At 47.5% G+C, this 15,943-nt stretch overlaps 1 protein-coding gene across 4 annotated transcripts in view; it reads left to right on the forward strand.

Moving 5' to 3' along the window:
* ACSS2 (acyl-CoA synthetase short chain family member 2) overlaps nucleotides 1–15,671 on the forward strand; it is a 51,298-nt gene extending 35,627 nt beyond the window's left edge. Inside the window, exons 3-20 of one of the 4 annotated variants that reach the window (XM_034947564.3) lie at nucleotides 833–924; nucleotides 1,122–1,225; nucleotides 1,483–1,555; nucleotides 1,826–1,901; nucleotides 2,053–2,167; nucleotides 2,948–2,986; nucleotides 7,157–7,294; nucleotides 8,250–8,420; nucleotides 8,717–8,850; nucleotides 9,041–9,173; nucleotides 9,255–9,311; nucleotides 9,497–9,577; nucleotides 9,674–9,703; nucleotides 11,040–11,148; nucleotides 13,408–13,476; nucleotides 13,815–13,991; nucleotides 14,587–14,661; nucleotides 14,796–15,671. In XM_034947564.3, coding sequence (XP_034803455.1) covers nucleotides 833–924; nucleotides 1,122–1,225; nucleotides 1,483–1,555; nucleotides 1,826–1,901; nucleotides 2,053–2,167; nucleotides 2,948–2,986; nucleotides 7,157–7,294; nucleotides 8,250–8,420; nucleotides 8,717–8,850; nucleotides 9,041–9,173; nucleotides 9,255–9,311; nucleotides 9,497–9,577; nucleotides 9,674–9,703; nucleotides 11,040–11,148; nucleotides 13,408–13,476; nucleotides 13,815–13,991; nucleotides 14,587–14,661; nucleotides 14,796–14,923 — 1,801 coding nt within the window. In that variant the 3' untranslated portion in view covers nucleotides 14,924–15,671. The remainder of the gene's footprint in view (nucleotides 1–832; nucleotides 925–1,121; nucleotides 1,226–1,482; nucleotides 1,556–1,825; nucleotides 1,902–2,052; nucleotides 2,168–2,947; nucleotides 2,987–7,156; nucleotides 7,295–8,249; nucleotides 8,421–8,716; nucleotides 8,851–9,040; nucleotides 9,174–9,254; nucleotides 9,312–9,496; nucleotides 9,578–9,673; nucleotides 9,704–11,039; nucleotides 11,149–13,407; nucleotides 13,477–13,814; nucleotides 13,992–14,586; nucleotides 14,662–14,795) is intronic. The other 3 variants (XM_034947565.2, XM_008957214.5, XM_034947567.3) reach the window with 3 other exon arrangements.
* The last annotated feature ends 272 nt before the right edge of the window (nucleotides 15,672–15,943 follow it).

A 15,943-nucleotide genomic window follows, 5' to 3' on the forward strand; every position in this document is an offset into this window, starting at 1 on the left:
TGATACAGGATGGCGATTCTCAAACTTTATTTATTTATTCAAGATGGAATCTCACTCTGTCATCCAGACTGGAGTGCAGTAGTGTGATCTCAGCTCACTGCAACCTCTGCCTCCTGGGTTCAAGGGATTCTCGTGCCTCAGCCTCCCCAGTAGCTGGGATTACAGGCACACACCACCACACCCAGCTAATTTTTGTATTTTTAGTAGAGACGTGGTTTCACCATGTTGGCCAGGCTGGTCTCAAACTCCTGACCTTTGATCTGTCCACCTTGGCCTTCCAAAGTGCTGGGATTACAGGCGTGAGCCACCGCGCCCGGCCAATTCTCAAGAATCCCCTACTAATTCCTTGTACCATCTTGTAATAAAGAAGCAGATCCTTGGACCCTGTGATTCTAATTCAGTATGTCTGAGCTGGGGCCCAGGAATCTACAAATCCTCTAGATGATTTAGGCACAAGTGATCTGGAGACCCTACTCTGAATAATGCAGTCTTGATGCCTCATCAGAAGGAATCACATCTGTGATGTCACTTCTCCTTAATACATTACTAGGATGGAAGAGAAGGGGCCGTCACTCCATTTCATCAAGGATCAGAGATGGACAGTGCATTTTCTAATGACATACAACATGTGTATAAAATATCTTGAATGGCCAAAGTATCTGACCCGTCAGCTCAAGATTGGTGATGGCAAGATTGATGGTGGGCAGATAGCTTATCCTCATAGAACAGTTCCAGGCCTTAGTGTCACTGAATGGATTTTATGACTCTGCCTGTTTCTTGTTTGGGGAAGAAGTTATACCCCTAATCACTGGTTCTTTCTGGTATGTCTCAGGGAGGGCAATGAGCCAGGGGAGACCACTCAGATCACATACCATCAGCTTCTGGTCCAAGTGTGTCAGTTCAGCAATGTTCTCCGAAAACAGGGTGAGTGTGGGGGTGTGGGAAAGGACTGGGGGTCTGGCCTTGGGGTATCTGAGACTTATGGAGAGAGGGCAAGGGATGGAAAGAATTTGGTAACAGAGGAAGAGAACAGGTCAGCTGGGAGGGAGGCCAGCTGGATGGGAGGGAGCAAGTAGCAGCAAGAAGGGTTCATGGTTCATATTCTGTGCTTTTACCTGCAGGCATTCAGAAGGGGGACCGAGTGGCCATCTACATGCCTATGATCCCAGAGCTTGTGGTGGCCATGCTGGCATGTGCCCGCATTGGGGCTTTGCACTCCATTGTGGTAGGAGTTTGGGCTGGTGAAAAGGGGCAGGCGGCGGGGGTGGGGCTCTGGAGAAGTAGGTTGGGCCTAGATGATGGAGGGTCTTAAATAACAAACTAAGGAGCTTAGAAGGTTTGTGTCATAGGTCCATATTAGTTATTCAGTTTCTTCTAGGACCCTGGCTTAGAGATCCTGAAAGTTTCATGAGCAACCCCTTTCCTCATTCACTCAATCCCTGGGGCTTTCTTCTCTCCCTCAGACTTTCTTCCCTTCCCTAGTTTGCAGGCTTCTCTTCAGAGTCTCTATGTGAACGGATCTTGGATTCCAGCTGCAGTCTTCTCATCACTACAGGTGACTAATTCTCTCACCTCTTCTCCAGAACCCCCCATACCTCAAGCCTTGGTCTCCAATCAGCTCATTGGTATTTGGGGCTACTCAGCATAGAGGGTAGAGACTGCCTGCCTTTCCTCTCCTGGTCCCACCTCAGCTGACCCTCTGTCAGCTCGAATCAGCTGGAAGAGCCAGAGTTAAGAGGCCTACTCAGGAAGGGCCCTGTGGACATTGTGCCCACTAGGCAGCATGGGGCTTACTAAGGCCTGGAATGTCTGTTGCTCCCCAAAGATGCCTTCTACAGGGGGGAAAAGCTTGTGAACCTGAAGGAGCTGGCTGACGAGGCCCTGCAGAAGTGTCAGGAGAAGTAAGTGTGTTTGGCTACTGTCTGAGTTGACTGAGCCTTTCCCCAGTGCCAGGCTCCCTTTGTCCCCTCTACCCTAAATGGACATGGGTGGGTCTTGCCAAGTTCCCTTTGAGCCAACAAGGCTACCACTTTAGGCTTTTCTCTTCTCCAGGGGTTTCCCAGTAAGATGCTGCATTGTGGTCAAGCACCTGGGGCGGGCAGAGCTCGGCATGGGTGACTCCCCCAGCCAGTCCCCCCCAATTAAGAGGTCATGCCCGGATGTGCAGGTGAGTCTGGCACTGCTATGCCTTTCTCCAGGCTCAAATTCCTTCACTTTTCCTGCCTAGAAAATTCCCGATGTCCTTCTTTGCCTGCTCATCAGTATACTGAGGATCCAGGAGCAATTCTAGGAATGCCTCCTCTAGCAGGGCTAGGTGGGAACTGGAAGACTTTGACCTTGACTGTGGGTAGAGAGGCCCTTGTACCTTGAGAACATAGCACAAGCGATTGTAAGGGAGACTCCTATGCTGGTTGGGGTATCCTTGTGGGCACAGGGGATCCTCAGGGCCTAGGCTTGTGTTAGAAATGTCTAACTTGAGTGACAATATATAGTCATCTCCATTACTAGGCTGTGATGTGGGGTGGGCTACCTTTGTGGCCTAAGGGATGCCCACCTTGGAAGGACCAGAGTCCAGCCCTCACAATATGGCCTTTGTTAGCTTTGGACCCCCAGGCTTCTGGTGGGAATGGTAGAAATGCCCAGTGATGGCCTCCAGGCTGAGCAGCATGAGGGATCAAAGTTCTGGGGTTGAGTAAGAGTCTGTGACTTGAGGCTCCCTGAGGGGTCTTAGGGCTAGAGAGGCTGTAGTCTAGTTTAGGGAAGTTGGAAAGCCCAATCAGTGTTAGGGGTTTTACATATATAGGGGCTGGAATCAGGATCAGGAAAATGGAAGCTGGGAGGACCAGTGAGAAGGGAGTTTGGGGTTTACGACACATTGACCCTTTCCTCCCACTCCCTGTATACTTGGACCCTCCTCACTACGCTTTTCATCCTGGGCTCTTAACAGGGTAAACTGAAAGAGAAATCCAAGCGTGTTCAGCCCCAGGTATCCATTTCTGCACTGCCGTGGGCACCGCTTCCCTGTTTGCTTGTCTGTGTGCTCATCTGCCCTTTGCCTGTTTGCCCCATTGAGGTGGCTGCCAGACCTAACCTCCTTCCCCTTGCCCCTGGGCAACTTGCCATCTAAGCCACTGAAGGGTGGTGAAATTAAATGTCCGTTACTGCCTCTGTGAATTGGTATAGAGTATGGATCTTAAAGAGGTAACAGCAGAACACATTTTATCCTGCTACTCAGGACCTTTGTAGGAGAGGGGACAAGGTAACCTGTCAGAAAACATTTACTGTGCAGGTAGCTGGAGCAGAGCCGAGAGACAGGAGGAGGAGGAGGTGGAGGAGGTTCAGACACTGACTTTGGGAATTCACTGTCAAGTTGGGGAGTTAGACATGTATTATTAATACAAAGGAAAATCTAAGTTTTATACGGGATAGCAGAGGAGATTCCTAAATACATTTATATAGTGCTTTGGGATTTATAAACTGCATATAACTTTGTAATATGATTAAGTGCTAAACTGAACAAAAGTCATATTGTAGGTGGTTCTAAGAAGGGAGATCCATAAGGGGGTGCTCAAAGCAGATTAGTATCGAGGAAAGAGTGGGCCTGAAGTCCAGAGACCAATTTTTAGCTGTATGACCTTGAGTAAGTCAATTCTCCCCTCTGGGATTCAGTTTCCTTATCAGTAATGGAGAGATGATAACACATGCTATAAAAGGAAACAGCTTCCCTTCCTAAAACAACACATAAAGCTCACTATTCCTCTGGATTTTACCATCTTCACAGGGTGTCTTACTCTAAATCTGCTATGATTAACCTCTTAGGCCAATGGTAGATATAAGCCCCTTTTCTCTATTCTCATTAGCATGGTGGAGACAGATCTGATTCCTAGGGCATACTGCTTTCCTTTTAAAACTCAGGCAGGACCTACACCCTTTCTTTTGAAAGAGGTGACAAACTTAGTGGCTTAAATTGTAATCTCTGGAGCCAGATTACTTGGGTTCAAATCCTGGCTCTGCCATCTGCTGCTGTGTAAACTTGAACAAATTACTTAAGCTCTCTCGCTTGTTTCTCCTTCTGTAAGATAAGGATAATAATTATACCTATGTTATCGGGTTTTGTCAATATATGTAAGGTGTTTGGCACATAGTAACTACTCAATAAATGTTAGCTGTTTTTTCCTTCCCCTTAATGCAACAGACAGATTGGCATTTCTAAAACAGAGACCAGAAAAGAAATAACAAACTCTTGTAATTCTTAATACCAGAGACCTTCAGGCCAAAGGCTACTGGATTTTTGTTTCTTGGAGGTGAAAATAACCAGTTTCCAAAATACCGAAGAGCATAAAAATAGGCTTAAAAAGTCCAGGTTGTTGGTCTGAGAATTGCAGTCAAAGCTGCAAAAATCTTTCTGACAATGGGCCCCATATTTAAAAATTAAAAAATAGTTTTCAAAAGAGCTGCAAAAATCCTGGCAGGGCTCCAAACCCCTTTATCCTTAAACAATCTTCCAGGGAGACCCTGGCAGGGTTTGCAGGGACCCTCCTCAACCATATCGTCTATGAGCTCCCTCATATTCCTCTCCCGTACATGGCAGCTGCCCTCCTTGAGACTATCCTGGTCCAAGGACAAAGGCCAACTCCTCAATTCTTATTTTAGAAAATTCAGACCTTTTCCTGGTGCAGAGCCTGGGGCCTCATAGGCACACACCTAATTCACAATCAAAGGTTGCTCTGTTAATTGAGTTCACTCTGCTTCCTGGTGCTAGTTATCAGTTCCACACCTGGAGTACTCTGACCCCTCCACCTCTATATACACACCCACCCACAAAAGAAATAATAAGATTATAAGAGTGCCCTCATTGCAGAGCCACAGTTGTAACTATGCCTTGTCCTTACATGTACTTAGTGCCTGTTCTGTGGCAGTTCACAGTGCTGTAGACCAGCACCATTTGTCCAAAGCAGTATTGATACTTCTGGTTGAATACCTTAGTGCCCCCATCTCAAGTGATCATTTGGCAGGAAAAAAAGTACCCATGTGACAATGTATGTGTAGATGCATATGGATAGACAAAATCAGGTGTGTTCTTATGTTTTCTAACCGTAGGCAGCTTTCTCTCTCTTCTTCCTTTTTCTAGGCTTATCGTTTTTATGATGTTGATAATCCAGAAATTTCAAATTCTCTACCATAAGGGGCAGGTGGTACAGAAAGAACAGAGTGGTTAGAGAGTCATTTTCTAATGTATCAAGCTATATATCTAACACTCCAGAAGTTTTTTTAACCAAATATGCACACAACAAATTAGCATATATCCTTATAATGGGAGAATGGCATTTATCTTACACCATCATGTCTACCTGCCAGCCAGGGCCATTGAACATACAAGAATCTAATTAATATGAAAGGACTTTGTGACAGCTAAAGCAAACCCCAAACAGTTCCCATCATCACACTCTTAAGTTTTTGTGGTTTTGTTTTTGTTTTTGTTTTTGTTTTTTGAGATGGAGTCTCACTCTGTCGCTCAGGCTGAAGTACAGTGGTACGATCTCGGCTTACTGCAACTTCTGCTTCCTGGTTTCAAGCGATTCTCCTGCCTCACCCTCCCAAGTAGCTGGGATTACAGGTGCCTACCACCACGCCTGGCTACTTTGTGTATTTTTAGTAGAGATGAGGTTTCACCATGTTGGCCAGGCTGGTCTTGAACTCACTCCTCACCTCAGGTGATCTGCCCACTTTGGCCTCCCAAAGTGCTGGGATTACAGGCGTGAGCCACTGCGCCCAGCCCCACACTCTTAAGTTTAACTCCCAGTAGTCACTGAACTAATCTCTATCTCTCCTGACATTCATCAGTCTTCCTCATCCCACCCCAACCTCTACCCTTGGGGCAATCCAAGGCTTGATGTTTACTAGATAATACTTTTCTCTTTTGGTGTTTACCACATCCTGTGAGTCTGTTAAGGCAAGAATGACTGTCCTCATTTGTAAAAGGAGAGACTTAAGGTAAAGTGATTTGCCCAAGGTCATATAGCTAGGAAGTGGCAGAACTGGTACTGAAGTACACTGAAGATTTTGGACAAATTCAAGGGATCTAACTTCATTTAGCAGATGGTAGACTCAAAATTGGTGTTCAAAGAGGTGATATAGACAGAAAAGTAAAACAGTTTCAAAGGAGAATTTAGAGAAGTTTCAGGATGACAGATCCAGAAGTAATTATCAAAGGCATAGGGGGACATCCTTCTACTGGGAGAAGTCCACCTTGGTCCTTCTTCACCAACTTGAAGCAAAGCTTCCTGCTGAATGGAACCTGTCCCCTCAAGCAAAAGTCTCTACGGGAAACCCTATTGGTACCAGTGGTGTAAAGGCAGGAGCAGAGCTAGGGTAGGAAACCCGCAGACGTGGATTGGGTCTGGACATGTAGGCAAAAGTGCTTGGACCAAGATCTGTTGACTTATTTTACTACTAACAGGGTCAGGTGCCCACCTCACCTGTAAGCTCTGACTAATTTTGCATTTCTGAATTGTGTGGTGTCCGCATCCCTGCTAATGAGCCTAGTCCCATAAGTACATATGTATGTATGTAGACCTGTGTGTGCATAGTCATTCATCCAACAAAAATTGACTGAGTGCCAGGCACTTTGCTAGGTGTTGGGAGATATGGCAGGGGTCGGGAGGAAAGACATTTCACCTCCTTCATAGATGTCGCTATCTAGATGGGGAGACAGTAATCAAGTAGACAACTAAACAAAATAACAGGAAATATGTACTGTGTGGGAAAGAAACATGGTGTTGTGATCAATAATAATAGCAGGGTTGGGGGTAGCAATCTATCAGATACTGTTCAGGTAAAGACTTTCCAAGAAGGTGACATTTCAGCTCAGAATTGAAGGATGGGAAGGGATCAGCCAAGGGTTCCCCCTCAGCCTGAGGCCAGGTGAGAGGAGTTTTAGGGTAGAGATGGGGGTAGGATGGCAGGGTGGTTGGAGTACTCAGTAAGCTTGGGTTCTGCTCCTGTTCTTTCTGTTCCATTCCATCCTTGAAGGGCCTTCTCTCCCTTCCTGTACTCCTACCTGCCTGTCCCACCTCATTCCCTCCAGGGGCAAGGTACGGGTGTATCTTGTCCCCATCTTGAGCTGTTCACAGTTCTTCCCTGCCCATCCCTGCAGATCTCATGGAACCAAGGGATTGACTTGTGGTGGCATGAGCTCATGCAAGAGGCAGGGGATGAGTGTGAGCCCGAGTGGTGTGATGCCGAGGACCCACTCTTCATCCTGTACACCAGTGGCTCCACAGGCAAACCCAAGGCAAGTGTGTGTGTGTGTGTGTGTGTGTGTGTGTATGTATTATGTAGGGGTAAGAAGTAAGTTTCTGAGGAAACAAGTAATGAAATTATTTTTTTCCTACAACCCTGAGTTTTGGAAATGTAGCATTGTCTTTTCTAAATCAAATTAAGACATAAATCCTCAATCTATAGGTGGTGAGGCCCAGGGTGAGACAGTTCAGGTGGAGGGTTTTCATACAGCTGACATGGATGTTCTTTCCCTATGCACCCATGGTTTGGTTGAAGGAGAGCTATTCTGTTAACTCAAGGCCAAGGGTGGGCACAGAGATCCCTCTCGGGCTTCTAAGACCATAACTCTTAGAGTTCAATTCCTTCCACCTGGCACACTATTAACATGTAGTCCTCTGCCAGCACACACCATGGGAGCCGGAAACACTTAAGAAAACTGTTTCTTCCATTGACTTGAAAGCTATGTCACTCTACCTTCTGCCCACTCCACCCCTAAATTATCTCCATATGCTTTGGAATATCCCTCAATAAGTCTTTAGAAACACAATTTTGGCCTCTCTTTCATAGAGATGGGGGTAGGGATGGAATAAGCAAAGGGAATTATCTTTTTTTTCCCACTCACTCTGATGGTGTGTAATTGAGTGTGTGGGCACAAATACACAACAGAGGGACTTTATGAGTGTGCTATGAGTGCTCATGTGTGAGTGATGTGGGTGGCTCTGAAATACCATCTGAGGGTGCTGGTATGAATGATGGCCTGATAGACATATGTGTCATCAGGAGTGTGATAAAGGAGATGAGATGGGAGCATGGAGAAAAGGAGATGGAAGGGAGATGGATGCTGTGAAAAGGGTGCTGGCAGGGCTGGAATCCCTGAGGAGGATCTTCCTCCAGCTCTGCCCAGCCTCCATTTGGTGGTCAGTAGGGGTGGGCATAAGACCCTAACCTGTTCCCCATTCTTCCCACAGGGTGTGGTTCACACAGTTGGGGGCTACATGCTCTATGTAGCCACAACCTTCAAGTATGTGTTTGACTTCCATGCAGAGGATGTGTTCTGGTGCACGGCAGACATTGGTTGGATCACTGGTCATTCCTACGTCACCTATGGGCCACTGGCCAATGGTGCCACCAGTGTTTTGGTGAGAAGGGAGCCACCTGGCCTAGCTGGGGGATGGACAAGATTATCCTGGGTGACTACCTCCCAAGGCTGCTTGGTCTAGAGGGAGGGGGACTTATACAATCATCTGTTTTCTGGAGAAAGAGAAGTCCTGAGGGGGTTGCGTATCCTGACTAGGATGGTATCTTGGCTTGTCTGGCCAGGGAGTGAAGATATGGTTGGTCAGAAAGGGCAAAATACTGAACCTGAGGGAATGGTAGGGGGATGAATAGAAGGACTATTAGGAAAGACTGGGAATGACCAGCCTTCATGGGTCAGTTTGAGGGGATTCCCACATATCCGGACGTGAACCGCCTGTGGAGCATTGTGGACAAATACAAGGTGACCAAGTTCTACACAGCACCCACAGCCATCCGTCTGCTCATGAAGTTTGGAGATGAGCCTGTCACCAAGTGAGACCTCTTCCCAGTTGCTGCCCTGTGGGTATCCCTCAGAGCTGGGTGCTGGCCTTTGTACAGTCTCTTCTTTTCCATTGTCCCAACTCTCTGACCTGGAATAGAGGACGGGGCAAGAGAAAAGCCTGGGTATGTGTGTCTTCCAGTAGTACTCAGAGCCTTCCTCTCTCCCATTCCCCTGCCCTAGGCATAGCCGGGCATCCTTGCAGGTGTTAGGCACAGTGGGTGAACCCATCAACCCTGAGGCCTGGCTATGGTACCACCGGGTGGTAGGTGCCCAGCGCTGCCCCATCGTGGACACCTTCTGGCAAACAGAGACAGTGAGTGAAGGGTACAGAAGGCTGGGGCCCAGGGACAATGTGGGAAGATTGACTCAAATTTCTCATCTCTGACTTCCCCAGGGTGGCCACATGTTGACTCCCCTTCCTGGTGCCACACCCATGAAACCCGGTTCTGCTGTGAGTGATGCTTCCCTGGCTGGTCTTGGGCTAGGCAGGGATGGTGTCTTGGGGCATTTGGCCTAGCTAGATAGTGGAGAACTGGACTGATATGTGTGAAGAATTTGGGGTTCTGGGGCTCCTTGGGAGTTGAGTCAGAGTTGCCTCATTCCTCTTCTTGGGTTCTGTCTCCTGTTTGCTTCTAGACTTTCCCATTCTTTGGTGTAGCTCCTGCAATCCTGAATGAGTCCGGGGAAGAGTTGGAAGGTGAAGCTGAAGGTTATCTGGTGAGGCCCTGGCCCTTGGGAGTCTTTAAGGAGAGAGGGAAAGGGTCTGCCAAGGGTACTTTGCTTTAGAGTTAATAACCTAATCTCTCCTGGTAGCTGCTTAGGACTGAAACTTCATGGTTGGAGGTTTGCTCACTGAGAGACCCTGGAGGGGACCCTCGATACTTTGCCTGCATCTCTTCCTTTTGGGCCATAAGTCTCCTAAGGGCGTTTTAAGAGTTGCTCAGATTCCTGATGGTACCTTTTTGGGTCTGGAAGACTAAGTCCCATCTTCTTTTGACAAAGATTCTACAGAAAGGAGGCTTTATAACATAGTAGAAAATCACGTAGGATCTGGAGTCACCGTGCCTGGGTTCGAATCCTAGCTCTGCCTCTTCTGTGACCTCAGATAAGTTATTTAACGCCTCTGAATCTACATTTTCTAATTTGTAAAATAGGGTTAAAGTGGTGCCTCTGGCCGGGCACGGTGGCTCACACCTGTAATCCTAGCACTTTGGGAGGCTGAGGTGGGCGGATCACCTGAGGCCAGGAGTGCAAGACCAGCCTGGCCAACATGGTGAAACCCCGTCTTTACCAAAAATACAAAAAGTAAAGTAACTGGGCGTGGTGGTGGACGTCTGTAATCCCAGCTACACGGGAGGCTGAGACAGGAGAAATCACTTGAACCGGGGAGGTGGAGGTTGTATTGAGCCGAAATTGTGCCATTGCACTTCATCCTGGGCAACAAGAGCAAAATTCCGTCTCAGAAAAAAATAATGCCTTTGTCTCCTATGGTTGCTTGCTTGATTGAGTTAGATAATCCACATGAAGGGGTTAGCAGAGAAACTAACAATTAGTACTTGATAAACATTAGCTGTTGTGATTATTGTATTCATACTTGCAGGAGCCTCACCTGTCCCTTCAACCCCACCCCATTTCACTTTCCCAAGAGCAAGTTAGTAACAGGGGCAGGGCTTACATCCAGGCCTTCTGACTCAGCCTAGAATTCCATCCATTCCATCGATCTGCTGCCAAAGAATGTTACTGATTGGGCAATAATTATTTACTTGGTGTGTGGGCACCACTGTTTTTTAAATGAGTGTTTTCATTTGTATCAAACTGGACCTGCTTTCCTCAAGGATTGCCCAAAAGGAGACACAAATTTACTAAACACTTATCAATAATAGAACACCGTGCTAGGCAATTTCCATATACTATTAATTTAATCCTCACAATAACTTTGGAAGACAGAAAGTATTTTCTCTGATTTACAGATGAGGATCCTGAAGCTCAGAGGGGTAAAGTTACTTCTCTGAGGTCACCTAGCTAGTAAGTGGTAGAGCTGGGATTCCAAGCCAGGATCCTCTGTCTCCAAAGCCTGTACTTCATTCAGGACACTTTCCCCCACATTTAGAAAAGCTGTAATTATCTTCCAGTGAGACAGCATAGCAAATGTGATCACTGTACCTTCCTCACTCCCCAGGTGTTCAAGCAGCCCTGGCCAGGGATCATGCGCACAGTCTATGGGAACCACGAACGCTTTGAGACAACCTACTTTAAGAAGTTTCCTGGATACTATGTTACAGGAGATGGTGAGCCTTAGCTATCCCCCTCTTGCACCTCCCACTAAGACATGTACCTTCCACTTCCATTTTCAGGAAGAGTTGGTGTGTTGCTATAAAATAATACCTGAGACTGGGTGATTTATAAAGAAAAGAGGTTTATTTTGGATCATCATTCTTCAGGCTGTGCAGGAAGCATGGTGCTGCCATCTGCCTATGGTGAGGCCTCAGGTAGCTTCCAATCACGGCAGAAAGCGAAGGGAAAGCCAGTGTTTGACATGGCAAGAGAGGAAGCAAGGGAGAGAGGGAGGAGACACCAGCCTCTTTTAAACAACCAGATCTTACATGAACTCATAGAGTTACTGCAAGTACAGCACCAAGCCATTCATGAGGGATTTGCCCCCCCCCCGCTCCCCCCCCACCTCCCCGGCCTTGACCAAAACACCTCCCACCAGGCCCCACCTCTAACACTGGGGATCATATTTCAACATGAGATTTGGAAGGGACAAACATCCAAACTATATCAGTTGGTTAGGGGTAAAGAAAATCAGAGAAGAATGTGTCCTACATGTCAGTATCCGGTTTCTACGCAGAGCTACAAAGACTGTAAGGGCAGGAATGAGTATAGCAGGAGGGGTCTCAGAATGGTGCCATCTGAACTTTGATGTATGAAGAAAGATGGACAATGTATGCTCCTGTGTTGAAAGAGATGGGGCATGTGGCAGTGCATGATTATTATGCCATGTTTGTCTTTATGTTTGGAGTCTGTGTTTCTCCATCTATCCATCTACCAATCCATTCATCCATAAGATCTGAGCACTGTGATCCTGTGCCCGGGCACTGATCATGAATAATGTAGTCAAAATCTCCTCCCTCATGGGGATTCTAGTAAGGGGAGACAGACAAACCCAACAAACATAAATAAGCTTATCTTAGATAGAGATAAATGCTGTTAAGAAAAATAAACAGGGTAGCATGATAGTGTGTGCAGGGATGGCTACTGTACACAGGATCGTCGGAGAAGACTTCTCTGAAGTGACATTTGAGCAGAGGCCTGAAGGGTGAGAAGGAAACAGGCATGGGAAAATCTAGAGTAAGAGTGTTTTGTGCAGAGGGACACAGCTTGAGATGTCTGAAGAATGGACTGAAGCCTGTGTGGCTGGAGCGTAGCAAGCAAAGGGAAGAATATTACATGACGTTGGAGACGTACATAATACAGGGAGGGTCTTGTGGGCCATGGTGAGGAGTTTGAATTTTATTCAAAGTACAGTGGGAAACCTTTTGTTGTTGTTGTTGTTTGTTTTTTTTTGAGACAGAATCTCACTCTGTCACCCAGGCTGGAGTGCGGTGGCACGACCTCAGCTCACTGCAACCTCCACCACCCGGGTTCAAGCAATTCTCCTGCCTCAGCTTCTCAAGTAGCTGGGATTACAGGCGGGTGCCACCATGCCTGGCTAATTTTTGTATTTTTAGTAGAGACGGGGTTTCACCATGTTGGCCATGTTGGTCTCGAACTCCTGATCCACCCACCTTGGCCTCCCAAAGTGCTGGGATTACAGGCATGAGCCACCATGCCTGGCCACCTTTTGGGGTTTTAAGCAGGGGAGTGCTAAGAATTGATTTACTGTTTAGAAAATAACTTTGCTGGATTTATGGAGAATAGAGTTTAGGTGAGTATACTATTGGCATGGAACAAATTATCCCAAAAGTTGGCAGCTTAAAATAACAAATATTATCTCACACAGTTTCTGAGGATCAGGAGTCTGTGAACAGTTTCACTGGGTAGTTCTCATTCTGGGTCTCTTGTGAGTTTCAGTCAAGCTGTTGGTAGGGCCTGTAGTCATCTGAAGGTTTGAGTGAGCCTGGAGGACCTACGTTCATGCTTACTCGCATGGTTGTTAGCAGGAATCCTCAGTTCCTCACCTCACCATAGGACTACTCAATACATGGCAGCTAGCTTACCCTACAGCAAATGATCTGAGACAATGCAACCAAGACAAGCTAGGTGTCTTCTACAACCTAATCTCAGAAGTGACATCCTATCACTTCTGCCAAATCCTATGATGACACAGACTAACCCTAGTACAATGAGAAAGAGGACTGCAGGGCTATGAATACCAAGAGGCAGAGATCAGTGGTGCCCTCTTGGAGGCTGGCTACTACAGTGGGCAAGAGTGGAAGCAGGAAGACTTGTTAGAAGGCTATTGCAGAAGGTGTAGCAGTTTGGTAATGTGGATCAGGTATCCTACCATAGGGTTTTTATTTATTAGGTTTTGCATTTCTTCCCAGGCTGCCAGCGGGACCAGGATGGCTACTACTGGATCACTGGCAGGATTGATGACATGCTCAATGTATCTGGTGAGGGCCAGGGGCCACCTTCCCATCTTATTAACTCTGCTCCTCTGACAACACCCAGCCGAAGCCTTCCGCAAGAGCCCAGGAGTGTCCTTTGGCCAGACCATGTACTAAGTGTAGCATTCAGTTCTGGGCCCAGGTTTTAGAGGAGTAATGAACACTGGAATGTGCCTAGAGTAGGGGAACTTGGATGGTGGGGTGACTGAAAGCACGTCATCTGAGGAGTGAATGAAGGGTCTTCTCCGTTTGGCCAGACCAGGACTGCCCCATGGGTACAGATGGAGCATGGGCTGGGGCAGAGCCTGGGATCTCTCTCATGGCACTTCCTTTCCCTTGACAAGGACACCTGCTGAGTACAGCGGAGGTGGAGTCAGCACTTGTGGAACATGAGGCTGTTGCAGAGGCAGCTGTGGTGGGCCACCCTCATCCTGTGAAGGGTGAATGCCTCTACTGCTTTGTCACCTTGTGTGATGGCCACACCTTCAGCCCCAAGCTCACCGAGGAGCTCAAGAAGCAGAGTAAGGAGCCTCCCTGGGCAGGGACTATAGGGTCTGTCTTGGAGGCCCAGTTATCACTGCAAGTTGTTGGGGAGGGGCTAGAGCAAGCTGCTCCCCAAACCACAAACAGATTCCAGGGGGCCCCATGGGCTGATTGCCCTCTTCCTGTTCAGTCTCCACTAGTCTCCCACTAGGATAATAATAATAGCCAACATTTCTAGAATACTTTGTGCCACCGCTAGGCTAAGTGCTTTAAATGAATTACCCCACTTAATCCCTAGAGTCACCTCCATGAAACAGATCTTATTGTTACCTTCATGCTAAAGATGATGAAACTGAGACTCATAGAAGTTAAATCACTTGCCCAAGGCCACACTGCTAGAAAGGTGGCATTTAAACTCTAGCAGGCTCATTCTACAGCCTGAGTTCCATAAGATAAAATGAGAGAGTAAAGAGACAAGTGTGTTGAGAGCAAGAGAAGCAGTGAACCTGAGGCTGTCTCTGTGGGCAGGGACTTGAGGAGGAAACAGGTGGGGAACAAAGCCATCTCTACTTTGATTTTTGAAAAGTCTGGCTAAGGGTGCTGAAGAAATGCTTGATGATTTGTTGGTTACAGTTAGAGAAAAGATTGGCCCCATTGCCACACCAGACTACATCCAGAATGCACCTGGCTTGCCTAAAACCCGCTCAGGTATGTTCAGAGCCTCCATGGATTGGGATGGGCTGAGGTCTGGTGGTGGTGGGGTGTGCGTGGATGAAAGCCTTTGGCAGGGCTGGGGTGGGTCAGTGCTTTCACCAAGTAACTAGAGGTCTGTGGTTCCCCAGGGAAAATCATGAGGCGAGTGCTTCGGAAGATTGCTCAGAATGACCATGACCTCGGGGACATGTCTACTGTGGCTGACCCATCTGTCATCAGTCACCTCTTCAGCCACCGCTGCCTGACCATCCAGTGAACATGATCCTGACCTTTACCTAGGATTCCTCCTGCTCCAAACTTTGCCCATCCTCTTTGCCCCCTCAGGAGTGCTGAGGGCCAGTGTTGACCCACACTACCCTCCCTTGACCAGCTGTCTGGGACCGGAAACCAGCTTTGTCTCCAGGTAGAGACAACATCCTGTGACTGCCAGGCAGAAGGGACAGGGCCCAGGTCAGCCTCAGTCTGCTGTGCCTCCAGACTGCAGAGCTCTCAGAACCCAGAACAGGGACGAAAAGGCTACCTCTCCTACCCAAGTTAAGTGTTCAGAGGGGATGTGAGGGCCTCCACTGAAGCAGGGAGGCAGCTGTGTAATCCTATGTCAGCTCTCTTAGGAAGCCCCAGTACTTATATTGGGCATGCACTTGCCCTTAAAAACAATGATTTGTGAGTCCAGGAACAATTTACTATTTTTAAAATATTTTGCTGCTTCTGTTCTGGGTCTGAATTCCCTTTTGTGCCAGATGCCAGTACTGTCTGCCCATTGGCTCCAGGGGCTGTATGGGCAGATTCAGTCTCCAGAGGGTATTCAGATCATCTGCTTCTTTGAAGGAGTAAATGTGTTTTGTTCCTAGGGCCAGAGGAGCTTGTCTTCCTTGTCCTCTGTTCTCACCCTCCCCTGAACAGAACCCAGCCCATAAGAGACATTCTCAGATGAAACTCTGTTTTCTTGCCCCAGTCAGGCTCAAGCCCTGTGGTTGTAGGAATAAAGCCTGTGATCTCAAGAAGTGGTGACTTGTTTTCTTAGGTGTCTGTGCCCTGAGGCTGTATATTCATTAGTGGCTCTGATTTGTGTGGCAGATGGGAAGGGAGGGGTATTTCCTAGGACTATCCCCAATATCTTCCTTCTAGAACTTTTGGTTTGGGCAGAGCGAAGGAGGCTTCACTGACAGGGCCTTTGACAAGCCCCTGAGCTAAGCAGGAAACTGACTGAAGCCAGTTCACAACTGTTATGTATGTCCCATCTTGGTTGCCTTCCCTCCTGGGCTCCTGCCAGGGA

This window comes from Pan paniscus, chromosome 21, assembly GCF_029289425.2.
Source record: "Pan paniscus chromosome 21, NHGRI_mPanPan1-v2.0_pri, whole genome shotgun sequence".
NCBI classification, from domain to species: domain Eukaryota; kingdom Metazoa; phylum Chordata; class Mammalia; order Primates; family Hominidae; genus Pan; species Pan paniscus.